The sequence below is a fragment of the Aquila chrysaetos genome, chromosome 1 (assembly GCF_900496995.4).
Source record: "Aquila chrysaetos chrysaetos chromosome 1, bAquChr1.4, whole genome shotgun sequence".
Lineage (NCBI taxonomy): Eukaryota > Metazoa > Chordata > Aves > Accipitriformes > Accipitridae > Aquila > Aquila chrysaetos.
Genome location: NC_044004.1, coordinates 16,872,844 through 16,897,259, shown reverse-complemented (window position 1 = coordinate 16,897,259; position 24,416 = coordinate 16,872,844). Strand labels below are relative to the sequence as shown.

The following is a 24,416-nucleotide window of genomic DNA, read 5'->3' as shown; positions in this document are numbered from 1 at the left end:
CATAACAATAAAACTGCAGGGTATCCAGGCCAACCTCCATAGACTGAGGCTATATTTTATACACCTAAATAAGTAAATCTTGGTTTACTGGGATTTTGAAATTATCTAAGCAGGTTAGGCAAGAGGTCCAGCTGGGTCAAGGTGGATCATCTCAAAGATGTAATTGCCCATATCAACAAGCACTCGACTGTAGAATTCTCTACAGAAGTTTCTGCATGCTAAAGATGGCAAGAGCTAACGTGTGTCCAGTCTGCCATGACCTCAGGGAGGGAATATCAAAGCAACAGAAAGGCAAATCTTCTCTTGTGCAGCCTTTTCTCTCCCTGTCTCCCCCATTTTTATGAAGTAGGAAGAGTACACTGAGGTGTCCCATCAACAATGGGGCAGCTGAACCAAGACTGACATTGAAACCTATTTTGCCAGGCAAAGCTGTCAAAATAGACAATTTTGGAAGTGATGAATGGTGGAGGGCTTAAATATTTTCAATACATTGTGATTAGTTTCACCAGTAAACGGTATTTTGTAAACGCCAACAAAAAAAATCATTGCAACATCATCTACGAGAATATTCCCTTTACAGGTAAAGAACATCTGGCATCTCGTAGTGTGTATGTCTGAGAAAGTCTGTGGCAGAGCTGGGACAGGAACGCGTAGTTCCTTACTGTAAACCTTGTGCTTGGTCCCGTTGCCCATGGTTCCTTACATACTTCGTAACTTTTCTCTCTTCCCTATTTGTAGACGTTCAGCCACAGTAGGGAGGTGTGTGTTGGTGGTTTGGCAGGGGTTTTTTTTGGTGATATGCCTGAACCAACCCCCTAATCTGTCACACAAAAATCAATTTATAGTATACTTACACAAGGCAATGGGGCATGATGAAGCCATACCTGAATTAGTGTCAGAACCTGAAGTAGTGTAGCCCCTTTGGCTTGATGCGGTCCCCAAAGTAATTAGCCCTGATGAGAGGCTCATTAGCTAGGGCACATAGCCACACTAATCCAGCTGCACAGTTTTGAGGATACCTGCTAAATACTAATATTCCAGAAGATACTGTGCATACTATGTGGTGTTAGTTTAGGATTCCTGAGCAAGATGGTCCCTCCTTTACTTGTCTCTTACATTATCCTCGTTCTCTGATTTCCATCCAACCTGACACACTGTTAAATATTTTCTGATCCTTGAGTCATCCTTACCCCTATTCATTAGCCCTTGCCAGTGCTAACCACAAATCTTTCACATTTAGTGGACTGTTGTGATTAGTTTCTTACTAAATCATGCCAATCAAAAGCACGCAAGGCAGATCTGATGGCTGAACTTGATCAGAAAGCATCAAAGGTAGCTGAACATACATAGATTAAGAGGTAGTCCTGGCACACAGATCAGACCCTTGGTATTTCAAGTAAATGAATCCCATTCCCCACATTTCTGTCCTGCACTCATTGCAGAATTACACTTTTTCTTCCTTTTTTGGCTTCTGATTGTTTTACAGAAAGTTAAGAGTCTCCTCATGACCAAACCAGTCCAGACAATGCCTTGCCTAAAGCTTTGTCCCTTTGTCTCATTCCATTTATGTCTGATGGGAAAGAGTCAAAGACGAAGACCTGCCTATATCTTACACCAATTTCTACTTTTATCTCTTCTTGCATCCCACCTTTTATTCTTTAAGTATTTCCCAAGCATATATGATAAATGTCCCACTTTTCTCCAGTAAAACCACCTGAAGCAACTGAGCTACAAAGGCACTAGCTGCTCTACCCATTCTTTAGGGGACGCCTATTCCCAACTCTGAATGCATTTTTATATTTGTCTAATGCTTGTTCTTCCACTGTCATCATCTTTTTCAGGTTAATATGCATTAGACATGGTCCCATAATAAAATTTGATGATGTAACCCACCTCTTTACATACACAAAAGCTGGCAGAGAGAGAGGAGCATAGATCAGTCCTGTGCAGTTGATCCCAGCTCTTAGACCCCGTACAGTCACTAATTCTGAGGGAGCTTGAATTTGTTTCTGAGCTTTGTGTTTATGACCATCTCACCATAGTGAATGCTGTCCTTAATGCAGAATAATAACATATTTTGATTTTTAAATGTTCTCCAATACATTTTTGTGACAGGCGGTAATGAAATGTTGCAAAGCTAACTTTGAAATGCTTTGTGGAATGGTTTTCATTTCACAAAAAAACACTGAACACTACTACCCAAATTCTGCTAAACACAATGGTAGTGCAACTTGTTGAGGGCATTGCAGGATACATCCCGCAATGGCTGGGAAAAGCTCTTTTAGAGAAGATCATGATCTAATAAAGTTCTTATCCTTGTTCATGAAGAGGGAAGGACTTGGCTAAAGTAACACCTAATTTACGCAAACACACCTTGTCACCCCACCATAGCTGGGTTGCTTTTTTTTTTTTTTTTTTTTTTTTGTGCTAAGAATGAGAACTGGCACTTTTCCAAGGAGGTGTGTCAGAGGTAAACATGGCACTCAAGTATCCTATTGTGTTGTAATAGTCTTGCTGGAGACCTGAAGGTGTGTCTCTGCCTTTATAAATACCACACTGCTTTTACAACTATCTCTGATTCTTTTGAAAGAGGCAAGTTGCTTCAGGAGTTGCGTTTGGGTATCTCCAAGCCCTGTGCAAGGTATGTCTTTCAGTTATCTTACTTTTGCACTGTTCCATTTGTAACAGAAGGTTACTGTCACATCGTTGCTCATTTTAACGTTACTAGTTGCTGTATTTGCAACAGAACCGTAAATACCACATGATGTTCTCTAAAGAGGGTTTTATGGAGTGAAAATCTCCGTGTATAGTATAAGGCATGATGCAAGTCAAGTAAGAACTATGCAAAAGTAGGACCTGCTCACATCTGCTGCTACCTATGTATTCTAGATTCTAAATTTATGTAACTAAAGATATTTGCAGATAGTTGAATGTTGAAATAGGTTCCTTATTAGCATGCCTACACATGAATTTCTTCTTTTTAACATGGAAACTTGGCTACAGAAACGGCTATGATGGAAACATCTGAAAAACACGTTTAGGGATTTAGTCAACTAAATGCCAGATTTAAACCCTCGACTATTATGGTATAGCTCTGATCCTGAAAGCTGCTTTATAAAGAGAAACACCTACAGAAATAAATGTGCTCTGTGTAGACACAGGGATCAGCTTGATAATAATTTGCTAACTAGCTACATTTCAAAACTGAAGTTGCATATTTATCCCTTGAATTTGGTAGGTTTAGACACAGTCCAGTACACTGTAGGTGTCTTCAAAAGCAAAAAAGTAGTTCTGTTTGTTTAGCAGTCAAGGTGGCAAAGAGAGCATCAACAGTTATTTTTTGGTGTCTGGAAAGACTACTATCATTTTTTTCAACAGAAAACTGAAATACTGGCATAACTAGTGAACTAAGACAATTTTCAGGATGCCTAAGAATTAATTTTGCCCAGCTTGAACCAAATGGTTTCCTTTCTGTCTGGTATATTTTTGAAGAATAGCCAGAGGTTGGAGTCAAAATCGTTTATGTGCTGTTTACAAAATGGGAGATCATGGGAACAACTGCTTTACATGTTATAACTTAAGATATCCATCTGAGATATTGACAAATCCCAGGTTCAAATTCCTTCTCTGACTGAAGAAGAGATTTTAATTAAGGTACCTCAGTCACTGGGCAGTAGCACGTCCTGGGAGTGACTCTCTTCTGTTCCACATTGCATAGATAATTAAGTAATTGAATCAGAAGGACTTACTCCATAGCCATCTACAGTTCTCAAGGATAATACATAATGGTTCTAGAAACCAGGTGTTATTCACACACAAGGACAGAGGATTTTGCCAGTAACATCATTTTAATAGGTATCAAAGAGCAGTGCAATACCATGTCTGAAATAATGCAACTGTCAAATGGAGTCCAGCATTAAGTGAAAATGTTTTTATATTTTTGTTTGTTTGTTTGTTTTGAAGGCAGATAACAAGCAAAACAGAGATCATGAGGATCAAAAGCTTTGGACTTCTTTGTTTGTTGATTCTGGTCTCCCAGATACTACTAGCCAACTGTGAAAGGCAGAAGGAAAGAAAAAAGGGAAGACAAAGCATAGACGATGGTGGAAAAAACCAAACTGAATCTAACCAAGAAAATGAAAAAGGGCGGAAGTCAAAAGGAGGAAAATCATCTCCTAAAGGCAAGTTTAAAACCAAAGAAAATGCTGAGTGCACCTGGGCAGTGACTGATATGAATGCTGCTACTGTGCACATAGAGTGCAAACATGGTGACAGCCAGTTCTGGTGCGAATTCTCTGGACACCCTTCCACCTGTGCACAGTATGGAGCAAACCAGAAATCCTACTGGAAACAAGTCTCTCGATCCCTAAAGAAGCAGAAGCAGATCTGTCAAGACCCCAAAAGCGTCCTAAAACCTAAAGTATGTAGGAAAGGCCCACGAAGTGCTCATCTCAAGTTGACCCGCTCAAGCCTACTAACCTCAGTGGGTCCTGCAAAAGGGAACACAATTCATCAAGCAAAAGAAGTTGTTCAGACTCCAGCAGCTGCCTCTGTGACTGAAAAAAAGCTAGAACACAGTCCTCAAGACTGTGTTGAAGACATAGATTATATTGATCAGAAAAAGGTGGCTGAGGAATACTGTCCCGAAAGCTTGCTTTCTTTCTGCAACTTTTTTATCACAATGGTCCAAGACAAAAAGTGCTGAGGAAGTGTTTCTAAAGCTCTGTATCATGGAAGTCTGGTCTTATCTAAGTTACTGCAAACTATTCCAGATTTTGTTGTCATGTTATATAATGTATATAAGAAAAAAAGGAATATATTTTTCTGATTTTGTATATACACAACAGACTACAGTTGACATAGTTGAAGATGTTATAGATTTTATTTGCACACAGATTGCTACACAGGTGTTACCAATGGATGTTACATACTCTACACAGAAGTATATAAGCAGTCTCCTTGCCCCTCTTTGAGCTGTGCTAGCCAAAGTGATGAATTCAGTGCTATGCACTTCTTGGTTATATACAATACTTTTGACCTAAAAATTATTAAGAAAAATAAACTTCAAAATATATTCCAAATATTCTGGCTGTCTCTGTGTTTAACTAGATTTCTCTGTAAGTGTTAAGTCTTTGTCAAAGATTGATCTTTCACAGGACCTAGGCAAAGTGTTGCTTATAAAGCAGTTTTAAAAATACTTCTGCAGCTTTGCAGACTTCAGCTTTCTCAGCCAGTGCAAGCAACATTTTGAGAGGGAAGTATGAAGTATAGTAGCACATTGTACTCATTTTCTGGCAGGTAAACAGAGACACAGAGAGAAAATGACTTATACAAGTTTGTACACAGGCCCAAGACTGGACCCCTTACTTAAGCAGCTAAAGAACTTGTGCTCAACACTGCCTGTATGTTCTTTCAGGTTCCACTGTCTGTTATCTTTATGTATGCACAACACTAATAAATACTTTTCTATTCATTAAACTTCACCTGTATTTAAAAAAAAAAAAAAAAAAAAGAAATCCAAACTCTACAAGAATAGAGATTTTAGAAAATGTAAAGCTAAATAATGACATCTGACCTTTGCTATTTTTTTGAAACTCCAGCTGGAAGAAATGTAATATACAAGTTACACTTTTCCAGTGGCTCTGGGCTTGGAAGGATGGTCTTCTATCACAGTGGTCCACTTGGAGAAGCTTAAACTTTCATGAAATACAATTTCCCTGAGCATTTCTAGCAAAGTAAACTAATATTTCTGTTTCTTGAGAAAATATAGTCTGTTCCCTTCTGTAATTATCTCATTGCTAGAATATTTGAGAGAATATTTTTAAGATAGGTAGTTATGAGTAATTCACCTCCTGTCACTTCTCTCTTTTCCTTCATTCTCACATGTACTCACTTTTTATTTAAATGAGCATGTCTGGGGAGGGTGTTTTAATGCTACCCTGTCTTGTTGCTACAGCAATAAAGGTCCTTGCCATTATTTAATATCAGTTAGTATTTTCTTTGCAATGAAGAATAAACTTAGCAAAATGCTTAAATTTAGATGGAAGTCCTCAATAAGGGAGGAAGGTGTTACTAAACAGACAGCTTTGCTTTTTTTTTTTTTGGCTTGTTAGTAGGGGTCAACTCTTCTTACACAGGGTTGAAATTATTCTGGCAGATTCAGGAAGAAGGCATGGCATCAGCTCAGGCATTAGCTGCAGTATTTTAAAGAGGACAGTATTCTGAAGGCTCTCATAAGTACCTTGTGATATTCATTTACATTTTTTTGCTACTTACAATACTGCAATCTCTATGTGACTAATATCTTGAATGTGGGATGCTGGTATTAGTCAGGCAAACTGTGTTTGAGGATTGGGCTGTATTTTACCAAGTCCAAATGGCAAAAAAGAAGCAGGGTCTTCTTACTGATGTTCCAACCACGGCACACTCTGTGGAAACACTGAGTATTACCAGGCTGTGCAGGATAAATTCGGTTGGACTGATGCCCACAGCAAAGCAAAATTCCAGTAAAAAGGGGCATCAATACTAATTCCTGTAGAGGCTGGAAGACACATCCATTCTGGTGCCAAACAGGCTGGAGAAAAACCTCCCAGCTCCTTATTATTAAGGTAGATACGTAAATACTGGAAGTGCAGGTGAGTTCCAGCTGCTAGACACCTTGTGTGTTGGCCTACACCACTTCGCAGTAGGAGATTGTTGAGATAAGAAAGTGGAAAGATGCAAAGGAAGGATTAGGAGCACATATTTGGCTCAAGCAATAACACACTGTAGCAATTAATTATGAATATCTAATCTGGTATACAGACACCTGTATAATAGTCCCAGATCACAACCAGAGCACTGGACAGGCCTGGCTTAGGAGGCTCAATTGCTCCAGATGTTTTGGAAAATGCCCAATCCTAACTACCCTTAGCTGCTGTTACCCTCACGAGTATTACAGCAAGTACTTTGTTGCCTGAAGCATGATCTGCCCCACTCTGAGTTGCCAGGAGGCACTGCTCTCCCTGTGGCTGCTGGCCAGCCAAGCACACCGAATTTGCAGTGGCATATCCCAGAGCAAATTCCAGCTCGGGATTCCAGAGCTGTGAGTTACATCTCTGCATGCAGGACTGTCAGAACCTGGACCCACGTGTGGGAGCTGCACGCTCCTCTCCGGGGGATGCATTACATTTCTGCTGCTTCATCTTCTTGTTTTCTTTCAGGACTGACTTTTATCTTCATGTGTGGCTCTTTGCAGGAGGAAAACATGCTTGATCTCAACAGTTCCTTGGTCCATTTCACCTGTGATGCATGCAGTTGTGCCAGTATCCTACAAGAACAGTGTGGAGCATCAGGAGAAAAAAGGACATCTCCGTGCAGCCTTTTTCCTTGGAAGGTGGGCTAGTGTCACAGCGCAGATCTCAAAACTGTCTCAACCAAAGGGTGGGATTTTTAAGGGCACATTTCAGAATAGCAGGGTCTGAGGCAAATGTATCTGGAGTCTAACTTCATGAACAGCCTTTTCCATAATTGCACAGACTACGAGTCTATGGGTAAGTGCACCTAAGTTTTCATTGCACTTACCAAGCCTTGTGTTTCAGTCCTACACCTACAAAGCAACCACTTGACAGCAATTACATGAGAGTTGCTTTTTTCTGGGCATTTACAGAGCCAGTTAGGTCAGTATAACTTTGGTGCTTCTGGAGTCAAGCTGGTTAGGATAAATAAAACATTTCCTGGCATTCTTCATCTTAGGATCTGTGGTCATTATGAAAATGTTCACAGCTGAGCTCTATTCTGTGCATCTTTTCCCCAGATGCACTAGTTGTCATTGCATCAGAACTTCATGTTTGAATAACTTGAAATAATGGTGGTAGTGACTTTTATAACACCTTCTGTAGTAAGGCAAACAGTGAAGGAAAACAATGAATGGATTTAAATTATGTCTGTGCAGCCTAAGTCCTCTGTCCTACCATATTGAGAACATAAGGATCTCTGCTTTCTTTGCATCAACCCGAGTTATGGAAAATCAGCCCCATTTTACACCTGGGGAAATGAAGTATAGGAAAACTGGGTGACTTTGACAGTCATGGGAAGAAAAATCAGTGGCTGAATCAGGAACCAAACAGAGGTCTTCAGAGTTCCCGTGGTCCCCTTCTTATGCCTCGTGATTAGATCATTCTCCACAAGAACTACATGTATATATTCTTGAAAATACCCAGCTAAATTCCAGTTATTTTAAAATTATTAAGAATGTCTTTGAGAAAAAGTAGCTTATTTTCTAGGCAATATAGTTTGTTTCTCCAGACAACCCTGGGTATTATAATTTGAATATTTACTTGGGAAGAAGGATAGGGCTTTTGAAGATAGGAAACTCATTCTAGCTTCAGAGATAAAGAAGTTCCAGGGAGTTTCCCTGCTCTTGCAATATGGAATACTTATACATTTGGTAACTGCTTTAGACTATGGATGATCTTTTTAGGTGGACCCAACCCCCACATACTCCCACAAATTCCCAAACTCTCACCAAATTTTGGAGAGTCAAAAAATGGATTTTTTAAAAAAGGGGAGAGAAAAATTTGAAAGTAAGTTTTTCCAAAGTTATCTCCTAATATATGACAGTCTTATCTAGAAAATTTAGATATATCTTTGTATTCACTAGGAAATGGGGAGACATTGTTAATGCCCAGCAAATGGCTCTGGCAGTGCAGTACTCCTTAAAAATCTGTAAAATTTCGGCTCCTTTAAAGTTTTTATTCTTTTATTATTTTCTGCAGTGTATTTTCTACTCACTTTCACACCAATTTCATTTGAATGAGTTTCCATTCCTTTTGCAACCTTCTTTATTCATTTACCACTTTGGCAACAGTACAGATTACATATCTAATCTCATATGTTGCATGACTATTTGTAGGAGAACAGAGCTGAGTGACTCAACCTTCCTGCTTCCCGGAGTGCCCTACCCTCCTCTTCCCCTGAGGGGGCCAATGAGTACCTACCGCCTGATATCACCTCACCTGAATTTGACCAACCATAGCAGAGACTGAGTGTTCAGACAAGAACATTTTACATGGCTGTGCTCAATCCACATACACATAGCTGAACCTAGATAATAAATCCCACTCCCTTTTCCACCTTTACCTTATTTTTTTTTTTCTGATGCTGCCCTGAGCAAGGCAGCTCAATACTTGTTGGTAGCTGGTGCAACTCACCCCATGCCTTTGCCTGGTTTTCGTTCCATTTCAATATATTATATTGTTTGTTCCTGCAGGTTATTTCCAAGAGTGACACCACTTTGATTAGCACACTGGGAATTGATCAGATGGAAAAATCCAGCGTCAAGAATGGGAAATTCAGCAGTTCCAGCCTGCAGAGGTTCCTTGCAATCTTGTCACTAGGGTGGTGGTACTATCCCATCCCTGGCTGGAGCACGCATGGCTCCTGCCTGTTAGCACCATAAATGTTTTAACAAATACAATGGATCTCAAGGCCACTGTAGTTCTAACATCTTTGAGCTTATTTCTGCTCCCCCCCTTGAAAGAGTAAGGGAACTTTGAACCCTGGCTGCAGTCATCACCTCTCTTCAGACAGCCAGAGAGGAGAAGGCAGGGTGCAAGAATCCTAGTAGGGTTAGGGTTATCAGACACTGAACACCTAGAGTTTTCGAAAGGATATCCAGGTGCCGCACTTGCTCCTTCCATTGCCATTACTGCAGTGAGGTAACACAGGGTCACACATAAAGAGAGGGGACTGGCCGTGTCACAAAGCTTTTTACCTGTTTGTAAAGCTACTACTAGCAGAAGAGGATGTGTTATGGCCCTCTTATCTCTTTAACGAGGATTCATATAATAGGTTTGTCTGGAAACATGCTCCTATCCATGTAAAGTGTGTGTTTTATTCAGCTACTAGAACTTCTTCCAAAGCTGCTTATTGATCCCACTAGAAATAGGTGTTTTAAGACAAAGAAGTGATAATGAGTAGGTGGGAAAACGGTGAAGACATCCCATGAAGTTGTTGCTACCTGGCTGCCTCAGTCACTGATCATACCAGGCCCCATGTAGAAATGATACACTTAATTAACCTGAAGCTCCCAGTGGACCATGGAAGTCTCACACTGATTTCCAGGCAACAGGCAGACACATCAAAGAGACTTTGTTATATAATGAGAGCCTGCAACATGTTCAAAACTGTCTGTGAGTGTGCACATATAAGCACTCTGTGGTGCTTTGTGTATGCCAAGGAAGAGGAGAGTTCCAGTCAGCCAGAACGTTTGATGTTAAAATGAATCTTAAAATCCAGGAATTACAATATTATCTGTAACAGGAATGTATTCTATACATCCATAATATGTGCACTAATTATATGTAATGAGTATGCTTAGATAATAGAATATTATTTATATAATATGAGTTACCTTTACATCTGTTGCCTGAAGGTGAAGTGGTTTCTAGAGTCACTCTAGAGGTGGTGTGATTCCCTGGAAAATCTTCGACTGCTTTGGGGCCATTCCACAGCAGCTGAATCCCTACAAATGTACATGCCATGGCAGCTCTGTTCATACTTCTTGTTCCAAAGGGGTCTCCAAAGGATGGCTGCAGTTCTTCCCTGCAGTGCGAGCTTCCAGGGAATTTTGTGTCTTGTCTTTTATGCCTGCAGGTATGAACATGGTCTTTGCTCTGTATGTGTGGCAGCCTATAGAGCTTAGTGTCCTATAGGGAGAACTCCAGTTAAATGTTGACCTTAGAGACTGTATATTCCTCACTTACATGTGCAAATGACACAGAAGTGAGCTAGAGAGGTCAGTTTGTGAACAAAGTTGGGACATTAGGTGTGCTGGTTTATGTGAGATTTAAGTTGATATCTTGCCTCTGAAAAAATCCTTATGCAAAGCATTAGGGGTTGTAGGTGCTGCTGCAGTTGGGGTGTTTGGGTTAACAGCATTCCACTTGGGTTAATGATCAGGTTGCTGGCTGTACAAGGTCATCAGAGCTCCCAGATTACTATCATTGTAAGAGTGAAGATGTTAGCTGATGATGTCCTGGCCAGCGTCCAGCCAGGTAATTACGCTCTGCTGCCCAGACTCTCCTTAGAATTTCAATCAGATGCAGCTTTCTTCACCACCTTAAACTGCTTTGTGCGCTGACCACTAACATTTAGATGTGGCTGATTTTACTTAAGCAGGGGGCTGGGAGGATGTTTACTGAAGTCCCCCCAAACCTGAAGGAGGACCAGTTGTTAAGGTAATTTCCAACTATTATTTAGAGAGAAGGCAAAAGGAAAATTAAAAGTGCGGGTGTAAAAACAAAAGCAGGAAAGCTGCCGTTTTCAGAGGTAGAGTTAATGTTAACAAAGTCTTCTTATCCAGTGTTTTTATCTTGAACGTCCTCGTGCTTGATGTTTCTTTTATACTACAACCCACAGAAACCTTTTAGCTTTCATTCAAATAAAGGAATAGTCCAGCCCTCCCAGTATGAGTAAGGCTTAAAAACACAGACAAGTCCACATCAGCAGTTCAAAGTGCCAAATATGAGGACCCCCTATTTATTACTCCCTTAAAAACTGCACTCTAACTTAATCTTATAAGGGTGACCCATGTCTTTTAAGTGCTTCAACTATGTAAAATGGAGGGAGAGGTCCCAGGCAAAGGAATGGGAGCAGTATTAATAGAAATTACATTTGCAGAGTTGAGTTGTTTTTTCAAACTAAAAGGAAAGAAAATGTACATGCAAAAGAAATGCTAAGAAAAGGTCACGTGAAATTCTGTAGGTGAGATGCTTAGCGATGAATAAAAATATAATTCACAGAAAACAGACTGATAATTATGTCTACTTTCAGTGTATTTTATTCAGAGTATAGGGGAGGCTTATAAAAAAAAAAATTCTATCCCCGTAATTAAAAGGCTTTGAAGAATAGTGTGTGTTGCTACATTATGCAGGAAAAAAAAAAAGAGGGGGGGAAAGACCTATTTTAACATACAATAATTTTACTACCAAAAGTAAAACAAAGCTGTCATGGTACTAAAAAGACTTCTCAGAACCTGAGCATGTAGTTTTTCCTCATCCAGCTGGAGCATGTTTGCAAGCAAAGTTCCAGTGGAGTTTCCCTTTCCAAAAGCTGGCAGTGTTGAGCTGGATGCCACTGCTATCATATATAATATTTCTTGCTTGACATTATGAACCTACTGCTTATCTTCAGGTGGATGTTCAAGTACCAACTTGTTTTATAGCCCTTTGTGGCAATGAAAGAACAGAAGGTGACATACATAAACCAGGATCATTCCAGAAGAACATCACATAAATTTTGTGTCTCCTTCCTCTCTAAGAAGAACAGATAAGTATGAGTCAGGGGCATATAGAAAAAAATTAAAAAAACCACAAATGAGAATTGTTTAGAGCAGGTTTAGTGAGGCTTGGTGAGTCATTACAAAGTCCTGAACTGGCAGGTGCTTGTTGGCTTTTTGAGCCCTTCCCCTTAAAAACTGTAGGCATTCCTTTTTTTCCCTAATTTTTTTTTTTTTTTTTTTTTTTTGTACCTAGTACTCCAGCACTGAGCTCACCTTAATGCCTGAATTTAGGCTGTTATTAGAAGCTGATGATACCAGATTATGCATGCATGGCTCATCTGAATTTTCCCTATGCTTGCTCCTGTAGACAGTTCTGGCAAGAGTATAGCTAATATTTCTATTAGTATATTGCCTTCAGTCTTTGGAAGCAGGGCAAGATTTACTTAGAGATGAAAACTAACTCACCTTCCTACAGAGCACCAGTCTTCATATCAACCTTCCTATCTCTTGCCAAATGAATGTTGAATTTGGCTTCTCCTTAGTATTTGAAAACTTTGTGTTTGTATTTCTTGACAGGCCCTGTGTTTTCCTCTTGAGGTCCACCCATTTACACAAAACCACTGTTTTCAGGGACCTATGTCTATTCAATACTAATGGAGCTCCTCTGAACTTATGTAAGTACTACTCAGAAGTAAATTTGGCTAATAGCCTATCATTAGGATTAATTTTATTCTTTGAAATAGCTAGTGTAAATTACTATTGACCAGTAAGCCAGAGGTGGCCAAATAATTAACTGCTTTCAAATAGAATTAATTGAATAACTGAAAACAGGACCAAAGAAGAAAATAGCACAGGCACGAAAAATTACTGTCAACAGGTCTCTCTTTCCACACTCTTTGTTAATGTAAAGAAGTGTCATATCTTTTAGGCTTTTTCATTAATACAAGACACAACTGCTACATGAGTTCAGCAAACACTCCAGTCAATATGACCCCACCGATACCTAGAGGTAAGGTATCTGACATGACGAATATGAAAGTTCTTCAGGTTCCAAAAATACGCAGCTCAAGTCTCTTCATGATGGCAGCCAGCATATTGAGCAGTACTTCTAGGCAATGTATCTTCTACTTTGATAACGGGGTATCAAATGATCATAGTGTTCGAGCATACCTTTCTCCCTTACATTTGCCTGCAATATCTGGTTTGAGAGGATTGCTCATCCACGCAGTACATAATATTGACTTCCTAATGTTGTCTTGTTAGATAGCCCTGTGACACAAAGAGTTGCTCTCAACTCTTCATCCAGACAGCTTGTGGAATTAATTGAGAACAGTAGTTGTGTAGTCGCTAACTTTGTTCTGCTCAGATAAATAGCACTCTCTTACTTTTCCTGGAAATAGATGTGTCAGGAAATTTTAGAGAAAGGTAGAGGCTCTGTCTTTATGAATTCAAACAGCAAGATGAGAGGAGAAAGAGAAAATGCTCATTGCTGCAGGAACAACAGAAGCTTCTCTGTTGCTCAAGTTTGGACAATGGGAACTGTTTGGGTTTTTTTGGCGGGGGGGGGAAATGCAGACTCAGTAGAACTGACCAATATCTCCTTTTTTATGTCTTCTGATTATGGAACTACAACTTTTGAAAAAGTTGAAAGCTCTTTGGGCTGTGATATAAGCAACGGGTGATATCAAACCCCTGGAAAGGAGGTGAAGCCATCATGTATCTGTAAGTGTCCTTGGCTGTTCTAAAGATAATTGCCTTTCATGATTCCTGTGGAGCTGAAGTAGGTTCTGCCACACATCATTTGTCTTTCTTAGAACATGCTAAAGAAAAATTAGCCACATTTCATACATCTGCAGAATGGTCACCAGGTGCTGTAATGAAGTCTTTTTTCTGCATTACTACCATTAGTCAAAGTCAGCAGGAAGCAAAAGAAACAACAAAATACCAAAGACTTTCATCCATAGGGAGAGAAAGCCACCTCTGTTCATGGCAACAACAAAAGGCCCAGCTCAATGGGTCCATCTTAAGACCTTCAGAATAAGTGTAAACCCTATTGCTTTTGCATCCTGGAACTTTCTGTTCTGCAGGTCTGGGTAGTTTTCTTTAAGTCTGAAGCACTGAAATACTCACCACTGCTGCTAAGTCAGGTAGATGAGAACTTATCCTCTGTGGAGACATGAAAATTCATGATTAGCAACATCCAGCAATCAACACAGAAATTAATGTACTGAGGTATACCGGCAGAGAAAATATCAGGTTAATTTGTTTTTTGCTGGCAACCTTTGACTCTTATGAGTGCAACAGTTTAGATGCATTTATGTGTGTATGCAGGACTGCATGTACTTGAAGATCGATTCAGAGGGAAAAAATCACACAATTTAAAGATTTCAAAGTTGCAGGGTTCAGAAAGTAGAATTATATTTTGGGGGAACAGTGGGCAGAGCTGATCAATGAATAGTTACTTGCATGTTACTGAGATTATTTCTGTTTTACAAATAGGGGAATGAAGACAGAAGACTAAACCAAGACTGTATGTCAATGTAGCGGTAGAATCTGTAGGCTGAATCTGTTCGCAGTTTAAATGCATTGAAGTTTCTGGACTTATATTAAGTATTAATTTGGTTTCAGAATTTGCAGAGTGAGTGTTCATTTCTTTGAGTCACTACAGAATGGCACTTGGGAACATCATGAAGCCAAGTGACCAGGAGCTAGCAATTTCACTGAAACTTCTGATTAGTCTGTCTGAATGCAACAGTGCTCTCCTTGTGAATCTTTTAGGACTTCCACCAGCACCTACATCCTCCAAGAGCTTAAAATGTCAACACTTGTATCAGCTTCTCAGTTCCTCCAGAAACTGGAAGTGTTTATATGGGTGTATGGCTGAACATAAGCAATAGGAACAATCATGAAGTGGGAATCCAACCAGTTCCTAGATTCTGGAAAAACTGATACATAATGCAAAGCCAGTCTATAAACTTAATCCAACTCCCCTGTTAAAATTATCAGTCTAGTGGACAATCTACTCTGTTCACTAAATCAACTGAATAGCTTTAATTTACAAGCAAAAGAAATCAGCTTAAAATTTTAAGCATCTTAAAAACATTTTTATTAGATAATATAACCAGTAATGTGAACAGAAATGTGTGGGAAAAGGCAACTTAAAATTATATGCTCACATAAACTATATAAATACTGTAAAATAGCTGTGTGCCTAAAAAGATCCAGGCACCTATATTCTGGCTGGTATTGTGACTGGGATATCCAGTTATCATGGAGTGTTATTACCAGTCTTGGGCTGGTTGCTCTGGATTTTTGTTGATGATGGTAAGTTCTTAAGGGTGCCGTTCCCTTGTAGCCCAGAGCTCACACTGACTGTTGGTAGTGAGCAATAGTGTCATCCAGTGGCTGCTATCATGTCACAATATCCCTCCTAATGTAAGTACAGAAAGAAACAGACTTCACTGTTTGTAGTAACACTTGAAATGTTTGTTTTCTTTAGGCATGTTCCCACTGGTTTAAATGTTCTTATTACTGCAACCAGCTATGATGAGTTACTGCTCATCATAGTCACCTCAGATTTCATCTACCAATTGCAGGAGTGCAGGAGACCTACAACATAGCTGCTGTTTGCTAGAAACGCCTTTGAGACTAGACAATCTTACGTCCTATTTTCTCTCCTGTATTTGGGTTGCTAAGTGTTTCCAAATGCCTCTGGTCCTCAGAAGTCAATCAATAGAGTCTAAAACTTGACCTCTGCAATCTGAATGTTATAAGAAAAGATATTTTTGTGGAATCTGGGAGTGGATCTGGATTTGATCCAGAAGCTGATGAATTAGAGGTAGCTGAATTATGCTTCAGAGCTCTGATGGAGGATATGCAGTGCCCCTTCTACTGTGTGCCATTTTGTCATACGGTACTAAATCACCAAACACACATACTGCTGGTGCACAAGAAACAACAAATAATGGGCACAGTCTGAGCGGTGCATGGCAGCGCAGTGCATTCAGGAGCCACACTGGCTCCAGACTGGAGGTATAAAAGAAATATCCTTTGAAAATCATTGTAGAAAAAAAATTACCAGTGCTCCTCTTGTACCAAGTTGATTTATTGCACATTGGGTATGCATCTGTCTGGCAACAAGCAGCACATATGAACAATGCCTTCTTTGCTTTTTCCAGCAACCACCTTGCTTCACTGAGATTTGCGGAGACCTCCCACTAAGATGCTAGTATGCAGTGAAGTCTGTCTGATGAAGGCATCATTACTGGTGAGCTGCCAGGTAAGCTCCAGCTTGGAAAAAGAGTTTGAAAAATATCCTTTTTCACCCACAAGGAAATTCATGTGCCTCTTTTGTGGTCAGCATCTCAAAATCTATGAGTAATGGATGCAGCAAATGAAGCGAGCTGGCAATCCCGGCCACCATTTTGTGCAGACTTTTAAATGCATGTGCAGTGATTTTCTGCACAATTCAAAAAGTTTCATGTCTTCTACATCCACGTTTAAATCACTCAAGCCTGTATGTTGCACAAAAGAAATATCTTCCCTGGCCCCATCATTGCTTTAGACTTTCAGACTACACTGACAGCTGAGCAGGTCTGCAGTATCCTGCCTTAGAGACGAAACACCATGCTCCAAGGAAGCTCCCAAAGGTGGATGGGAGTCCCTTTCATATACCTTGTAGCTAAACTTGGTTTGTGCTTGCCACTGTAAGGAAGACATGAATTCAGGTTAAATGCTGTCGAAATAGCCCTGCAGTTATCACAAAGCTGTACACACAAAAAATTCAGTCTTTGCCCAAAATTTTGGAAAAATCAAAAAGCAGTAATAATATAATGATAAGATCAAGTAATGGTACCTGCTGCTAGACATTTTGTTTAATGGCCATTTGTATGAAGAGATCAATCAAATGTAGAATGAAATATTCAAACACTCAGGCCTAAGACTTCAGTTTAGCTAAAAGCCTACAATTACTCTGTTCATTCGTTATATATCATCTGCTAATGAAGAAAGATTAAGTGCCTCAGGATACATGAGGGACGTGTTTGACTGCATGTAATACACTAACCAAATCTTTGTAGCGCTTTGTAACAAGCAGCAGTACAGAGTACCCTGATGAGGAAAGCTGTTGGCATTTTGGCTCAGCAGTGGCAAGACCTGGGACAGGAATAAGATGCGAAATAATGAGCAGCAGCAGAGCAACAGTAAGGGTCATGCTGAGTGGTGTTGCAGAAGGCATGAGTTGAACTCACCAGCAGCCCTGCACAGTCATTCTCAACGACAAGGGTTATATGATGATAGTAAATACCATGTTTGCTAGTAATAGAGCAGAAACCTGTTATAATAAATACTGTGGAGATAGTGGAAAAGAGAAATGTGTTGCAGCTTGTTTTTCCTTTGGGGAAATAAACTAGAAGAACAATGTGCGTGGCCTTGCCTGAACTTCATCTCTTTTTCCATCAAGAATTGTTGTCCTGGGTTTCTCTGAGGACTTCAGGCACTTACCTAGGATCCTGGACATCTAGTAGTTTAAACAGAGCTGAAGGAAAACAGCCCATGCATAGTATGTTAATAAATTCTGGACGTACTGGTGTCATTTCACATGCTGCCTGCAACCAGAGTCAAGTACGGTAGTTTTATTAGAGGAAACAGAGAGCAGTTACAAGCCTGCAACAGCTTCAGGAATCTGTGACACCAATGCTAATCTTATCTGTGCTACTTGCAACTTAGACACATGCCTTTGATGTGTGCTATTGGCCCAGGTCCTATAGCTCACAGATTGAGTTTCTGTTATTTCTGTGCTATTTCCATGAAAGACTTACCCAGAACACATAAAATAACCCCATGGCTTACATGCAGCATATTGTCCACAGAACCTGCTGATGTTGATCCTGCCTGCAGAAAGTTAAAATGTTAAAGCTGAAGCTGACAGGTCAAAAATCCAACATTACTCAGCCCTTACTTGCTTAGTACTATTGCCAGAAAACTGCTAGTAGTATCTGCTGGAAAAGAGCCTTTACCTGAGGCTATCTTGTGAATTTTACGGGCAGGAACATCCCAAGAAACAGTGTTTTCTATAGGGAACAGTTTGTTCTGTTTCAGTTGGTAACAAGAGCTGTAGTTTTGTTGAGACCTGTGTTGAAATACTATATCCATGACAGAGAAAACTATAATTACAATTATACCAGTTCTTTATATCTTGATTATGCTATTCTGTCATCATAATTACTAATACGTGCATATTATGAATAAATCTGTAATATTTCATTTAAGCACTGAATTTGGACTTAAATTCCCTGTATCTGCCAGTATGCTGAGCACCACAAAAATGTGCATGTTTGGAGGGTGTTGCTGGGTGCTGAACAGGAAAGCAGTCAGAGAAGCTGGCTAACCCAACTCTCTTCTGACTGCAGTTACAGCTGCAGTGTGCCCAGTAAAACCTTCCAGAGATTACATACTTTTTTCCAAGCATTAATCTTTTCTAAGGTTTACTTATTCTTAGGGGTAACCAAAAATCTTGACAACCACACCAGGAAGAGAAATTCACCACTACCAATAACGCATCGTATTTCTTCACTCCTCCTCCAGCTTTTTAATTCTGGGAAATGTTGGATCTCTGGTGACAGAGCTCCTATCCAGCCCCTGGGGGATTTTTTCCTGCAGCGGTTCCTGTTTTCCCTTCCTCAGGTCTGAGATGCTCGAGCAGGCCCAGGGAACGGCTGATGCTCTCCTTCTCTGGGTAGTCTTCCACTGCCAGCACTGCTCTTCGAAATGGTGTCCATCACAACGTCTGGACCCCGCCATGGACAGGGCTGCTGTAGCACAGTCACTACATTAAGGGTGCCGCGCCATCCACACGCGTGGGAGCTGGACTGTGTCCTGGTTGGACTCCGAACTGGGGATGAAGCAGCACAAAAGGCGGGGTTCTGTCTCAGTAATGATTAACTGGAATATCCCTGTCAATACTGAGCGGACTTTGTAACTGAATTCAGGCAATAACAATAACAACATCTTATCTCTGGCTAGGGACATTTTGCAACAGGCTCTACTGCGGGTTTATGGACCAATAGGTGCCTATCAGCTCATGGGACAGCCCAGGCTTTTTCTCCTTTTGCTGCCATTAATATTTAGTACAACTCACCCGCTGCTGAAAATAGTACTGGAGGGGATATATAAATAATTTCCTATCCATTTTTAATTTACTGTGTCAAATTTTGTCATGCCAAGACTTGGCCAAAGTAACCTTGCCTGAGCTAGTTGAACATAATGTCAATGAAAAGAGTGGCAATTTTAGAAATGCAGAATGGTGTATTTCTGCTGTGGGACTGTATAATTTTTGACATCGTAATTAAAAAGCAATTACTTTTGCACTGACGCAATTTGTCATGCTGTACATCCTCAGATCAAAATTAATCATCTCTCAGTACATCACCTCTGTGCCACTTACTTTAAGGTAATATTGTGAGACTGTGAACACAAGCAATCCAAACAAAAATCACATGGAATATTAAGTGATTTTGCTCCTCTTTTTTGAAACGTCCATCTTCTCTTTTAGGATTCAATGTTTAGTTATATCCCGCAGCCCCTGTGCTTGTGCCTTCCATCTGGTTTACTTATCAGTATCTCCGTTTTCCTGGGAGATTGGGTAGAAATTAAGCATAAACAGGAAAAATTAGTAGAATTATGGTCAGATGGAACATATGTGGCACTTGAGCAGGGTTGGGGCATTAAAGAGGACTATAGAGCATCAGCACGTCTACAGCTATGTTTCCTGAACTTTCTGTGCTTCCGTTTAGTGTTTAAATTAGGAAGGATCTCAGGGCTCTTTAACTTGCCAGGATTGTTGTTTTTCTCTTGGTAAATGGAGATAGTGATATGTTGATGCTGGTGAGGGCTTTTTGGTTTTCAGGAAAGCTAATAAGTAAAGCTTGATACACATGATTTGTATTTGCAGGTATATAGCTACGTAGAAAATCTTTTTCTCAAGAAGGTTGGAGTGACAAAATGTCTAGATTAGAAAAGAAAAATCAACTTGTTATAGTTCTGTTAAGATAGAATGTTTGGGCTAATAATTAAAGGAAAAGGTTATTTTGTAATTCATTAACCATGGTAGAATGATTAAAAAGTATTTTGGGGTAAGTCTGAAAAAAAATCTTGCCTACTGTAAGGTGTTAATTGATGCCATGATGTTATGTTATGAAAAATAATGTGTGAAATAATAGATTAAATGAAAGACATACTTGAAAGAGAGGTTCCCTGAAACTTTCCTGCAGATGAGTATTTTGACCGCAATGTCCACCCACTTCTGCTTGTTAGAGCAACAACTGAGTTGCTTTTCAGTAGTAGAGAACCTGCATCTCGACTTTGCTCCAACAAACCTGTGAGTACTTTCTGTAATCATTTTACTATGACTCACCGGTGATAACCACAATAAAAGCAGGGACTGAATTTCAGTCTAGCTGTGTCAATCTAATCCAACAGTCAACATGCCGCAGGAGCTATAAGATGTCTCTTTGCACTACAAGAATATTAAAAAATGGGAGAAGGCAAAGTAAAAAGTCACAGATTCCAACAAATGTATCATCCTGAGATGTTTACAAAGCTTGCTCTCTTTAATTCACCAAAAAAGAGAGCGAGAAGTGTCTGGATTAAGGATTCCTTTCAGGAGAAGAAGCTACCCTTCCCCACAAGATAAAAGATCTTTAGCACAGGATACAAGAAGAAGAAATTGCTAGAATCTGAATATAGGCAAAGTGTAAATTCTTTTCCAATAGTGGGGCTGAGTAATTACTGGAACAACCTACCATAGGAAGTGTGGATGCTTCATCGCCTCATGTTATCAGAGAGCATGAGGCTAGTGCCTCTCTGCAAAGGTTGCATTATCCTAAAGCATAATTTGAGGACAGAGCAGAGGCAAGATATAGGATGAAACTAAAAAGCTGTAGTATTCATAAGATCAGCTTAGATATTATGATAACCTTTATAATCTTAAAATTTTAAAATATCACCTTATTGTTCCTCCCATTCAGGCAGGAAATCTCAAATTTGGAGATTAAATTGTTTGCCCAGTGTCATATAGCAAGCCCCTAGTAGCCCTAGGAATGAATCCCTATCTACATAGTGCATTCAGTACAGCTAAAGCTCAAATTAAAATGTAGTTGATTAATGAAAACAGGATTCAAACATCCCAGGACTTGCTTAAACTTATCAAGCCATATGTTATTCTTTTACTTCTTCACGTGAAGCAGCCCCACAAATCACATATCAGAAGTGTCTGATATTACTCACGAAAGTTATGAGCCTCTGATAAAAAGTTGTGGAAATTGTCACTGTCTTCCTGTGTCCTGTTTTTAGTAATATTTTTAGTATAAGGAATGAACTATTATCCATATTACGGTTTTGTTTATTTCTGTAATTTATGTCTGCCTAGACCACTTTGTCTTTTCTTAATGTTTTGCTGCTGTAAAACAAACACATAGCCACATACTGATGTTGTTGAAAGTCTGACTTCAGGGTAAGCAAAGCTGGTTCCTTCTGGTCACCTAACATTGTATGTAGCATATTATAGCATAAAAATATGGCTCTGCATAGGGCCTTATTGTCAAGAAGTTTATTATCTATCCCAGTGCAGCTCCAACTGATTGTTTAGCGGATTATACATCCCCTCTGTGTCTGACCCACAGAGAATGTAATTTTGGTAATGTTCTTGAACAAGAGACCTTTTACTCAAGCTCCTAATGTTCAGACCTCAGCCGTGGAAGTCCCAGATCTAATTGCAATGTAGTACTATTGATTTGATTAGTATTTCAAGAAGAGTAGGAATGGAAAGAAGTTTTTCCCTGGCATTTGTCCCAGTCCTGTGCAAACCATTAGTGTAACTCTCCTATATTGACTAATTTCTGGATTTTCAATTTCAATAAGAGAAAAAAACATTTAAGCTACCCTTTAAGCTATTTGCATTTTTAAGTTGTTGCACTTTTACTCCATTAGGAAACAGGAAAGAAACTGTAAGCTTTCAGCCATGGTGGCATCAGGCAATTTTGCCTGTGCTTTGGCAACTAAATTGGCAAAAAAACCCTAAAGAAGTATGGCGTGTGCACAAAAGGGAAATCCTAAAGCAGGCATATGTGGTCTCAGTCTTGAAAATGGAGGCAGCCAACAGAACACAACCTATGAAATGGAGGCAGCAGATTAATAACAGCATTCTTTTTTCTAGCGCTATATGAGATTTTCTAACTGACTGCATTTGATATGCTTGAAAGACTACATTATCACGCAGTCAGCTGCTGAAACGGTCAGCAAATTTTAGAACTGTGGCTCTACATACTCAGGAAATGAATTGTGAGATTATGATATTAAAGATTTTGCAAAAACCTTTCGGCTGCTCTATGGAAGAGGATGCTTAGATGTCTTTTTCTGTTTAGGACTATTTCTCACAGGAAAATATTTAAAGTTTGGGATTAATTTTATGCAATTTAGCCACCTGGAAGCTAATTTTATAAATTTGAGCTAATAATCTAGGCAACTTTCATACTCAGTGGAGAGAGATAAGAAGCTTCTGTTGGAGTGCACATCATCCCTACTGTCTTGTCCCCCCAGTGCAGAGCAGGATAACTGCTTTCAGGAGGTGCCTGGTTTGTCCCTTTGACTATAGGAAAGCCTGTACAATCAGGTCACAAACCTTTAAACGATATGAATCCTATCTAAAGTATTTAGTGTGGATTTTAACCCTCTCCGCTCTCCTCTCCCTCAATGCACACCCAAATCCCGGCAGTGAAATGAATCAGGGTTAAGGTAGCTGTATTCCTGTGAAATGTGCTGCTGTGGAGCAGATGCTGCTGTATGTCTTCTTGGGCTCTTCTGATTTGGGCAAGCAGTGCCCCACAAGAAAGGAGGAACAGTGAGCAGGCAGCTGCCCTCTCCCACTGCACAAAGCAGTGATGAAAATAAATGTACAGTTTAAAACAAAAAACTCCCATTGATACACATTTTTTTCAGCTAGAGATAAGCTCTTTTTTTTCCAAGCAGTGAAAAAAAATATTATCCCAAACCATTTGCCTGTCCTGGTTCATCAGGAGTTTCATGAAACATTTGTGTTGGCAGAACAGAGGGATGCTGCGCCACGATAAAGGAGCAAACTGGAAAGGCTGCGTGGGGACTGCTTAAGCCTGCACAGCTCTCCGTGGCTTAGTCAGACGCTGAATCCAGCCCTTCGACTTTGAGGACAGGTAGATGTACGCTCCGTGGTCACAGGTATGTAGGCAGTACAGTTGTTATGATCCAACTACATAGCTAGATCTTTTATATATCTTTTTCTTCCACTACTGCAGCTCCTGTTGTATTTACTGTGGTTTTGCTTCTGTCATTCAGCCATAGTATTTGGTTGTTATCTTTTCACCAGCCTTCAGGTTTTACATGCAAAGTGTAAGCCACTCCTTTCAAACTATTTAATAGGAGGGATCAGCCTCTTAGCACATTTCATTGTTGTCTTAAGCCTTTAAATGATATTGTTACTAGGAGAGAGTTTCTGAGATGCAGCCTGTTCGCAGGTTTTCCTACCTGAAGGCTTGCTGATCTCATTTTTCTACTCTTTCTCCTGAGCTCTTTTATGTAAGACAATGTCTGAGGGTCACTGTTTTGACTAGCAGGGAGTATTCCCAGGTACACTCATGAAGGGCAGCCCAAATCAAGCAAGGGGAAACTTCTGCCTCTGACTGATAGACCCTGCAGTGCTGCAGCTACATCGGGTTCCATCCAAAACCACTCCCCTATTGCCAATGTCTGGGGGGACCCAGATCCACTGAACTATATGGTGCCAATACACATATAAAAAAATCAAAACCCCCTCTCCAAAGACTTTTCCCCATACAGGCACTGCCATAAGAATTTTGGACTCCAAAAAAAGCAGCACAATAACTTAAAAAAGAAGCTTTTAAAAAAAAAAAAAAAGGAGAGATGCTGAGGTTTATTGCCCTTCACATGTTTAAACCTTTATTTCCAGTTTTCAGATTTTTTCTCTAGACTCATAAGGCTTGTTATTTTAAATGAAATCCTATAGTCACGTCATTAATTGCACCCACGTCTCTACACATAAGCAATGGAGAGAGCTAGTGGTCCCTGATGGGTGACTGCAGGGAGATTCAGGAGGCTGAAGTGA

General features: G+C 39.9%; 1 protein-coding gene across 2 annotated transcripts; it reads left to right on the top strand.

Moving 5' to 3' along the window:
• Positions 1 to 2,447: 2,447 nt before the first annotated feature.
• LOC115342544 (fibroblast growth factor-binding protein 1-like) lies at positions 2,448 to 5,081 on the top strand. 2 transcript variants are annotated; one of them, XM_030016908.1, is made up of 2 exons: positions 2,448 to 2,641; positions 3,964 to 5,081. In XM_030016908.1, the coding sequence occupies exon 2, from the start codon at positions 3,989 to 3,991 to the stop codon at positions 4,703 to 4,705; it is 717 nt and encodes a 238-aa protein (XP_029872768.1). In that variant the 5' UTR covers positions 2,448 to 2,641; positions 3,964 to 3,988; the 3' UTR covers positions 4,706 to 5,081. The 2 variants fall into 2 exon arrangements, with proteins under 2 accessions (XP_029872768.1, XP_029872777.1); XM_030016917.1 differs by having other exon boundaries at positions 2,564 to 2,641; positions 3,968 to 5,081.
• Positions 5,082 to 24,416: the final 19,335 nt, after the last annotated feature.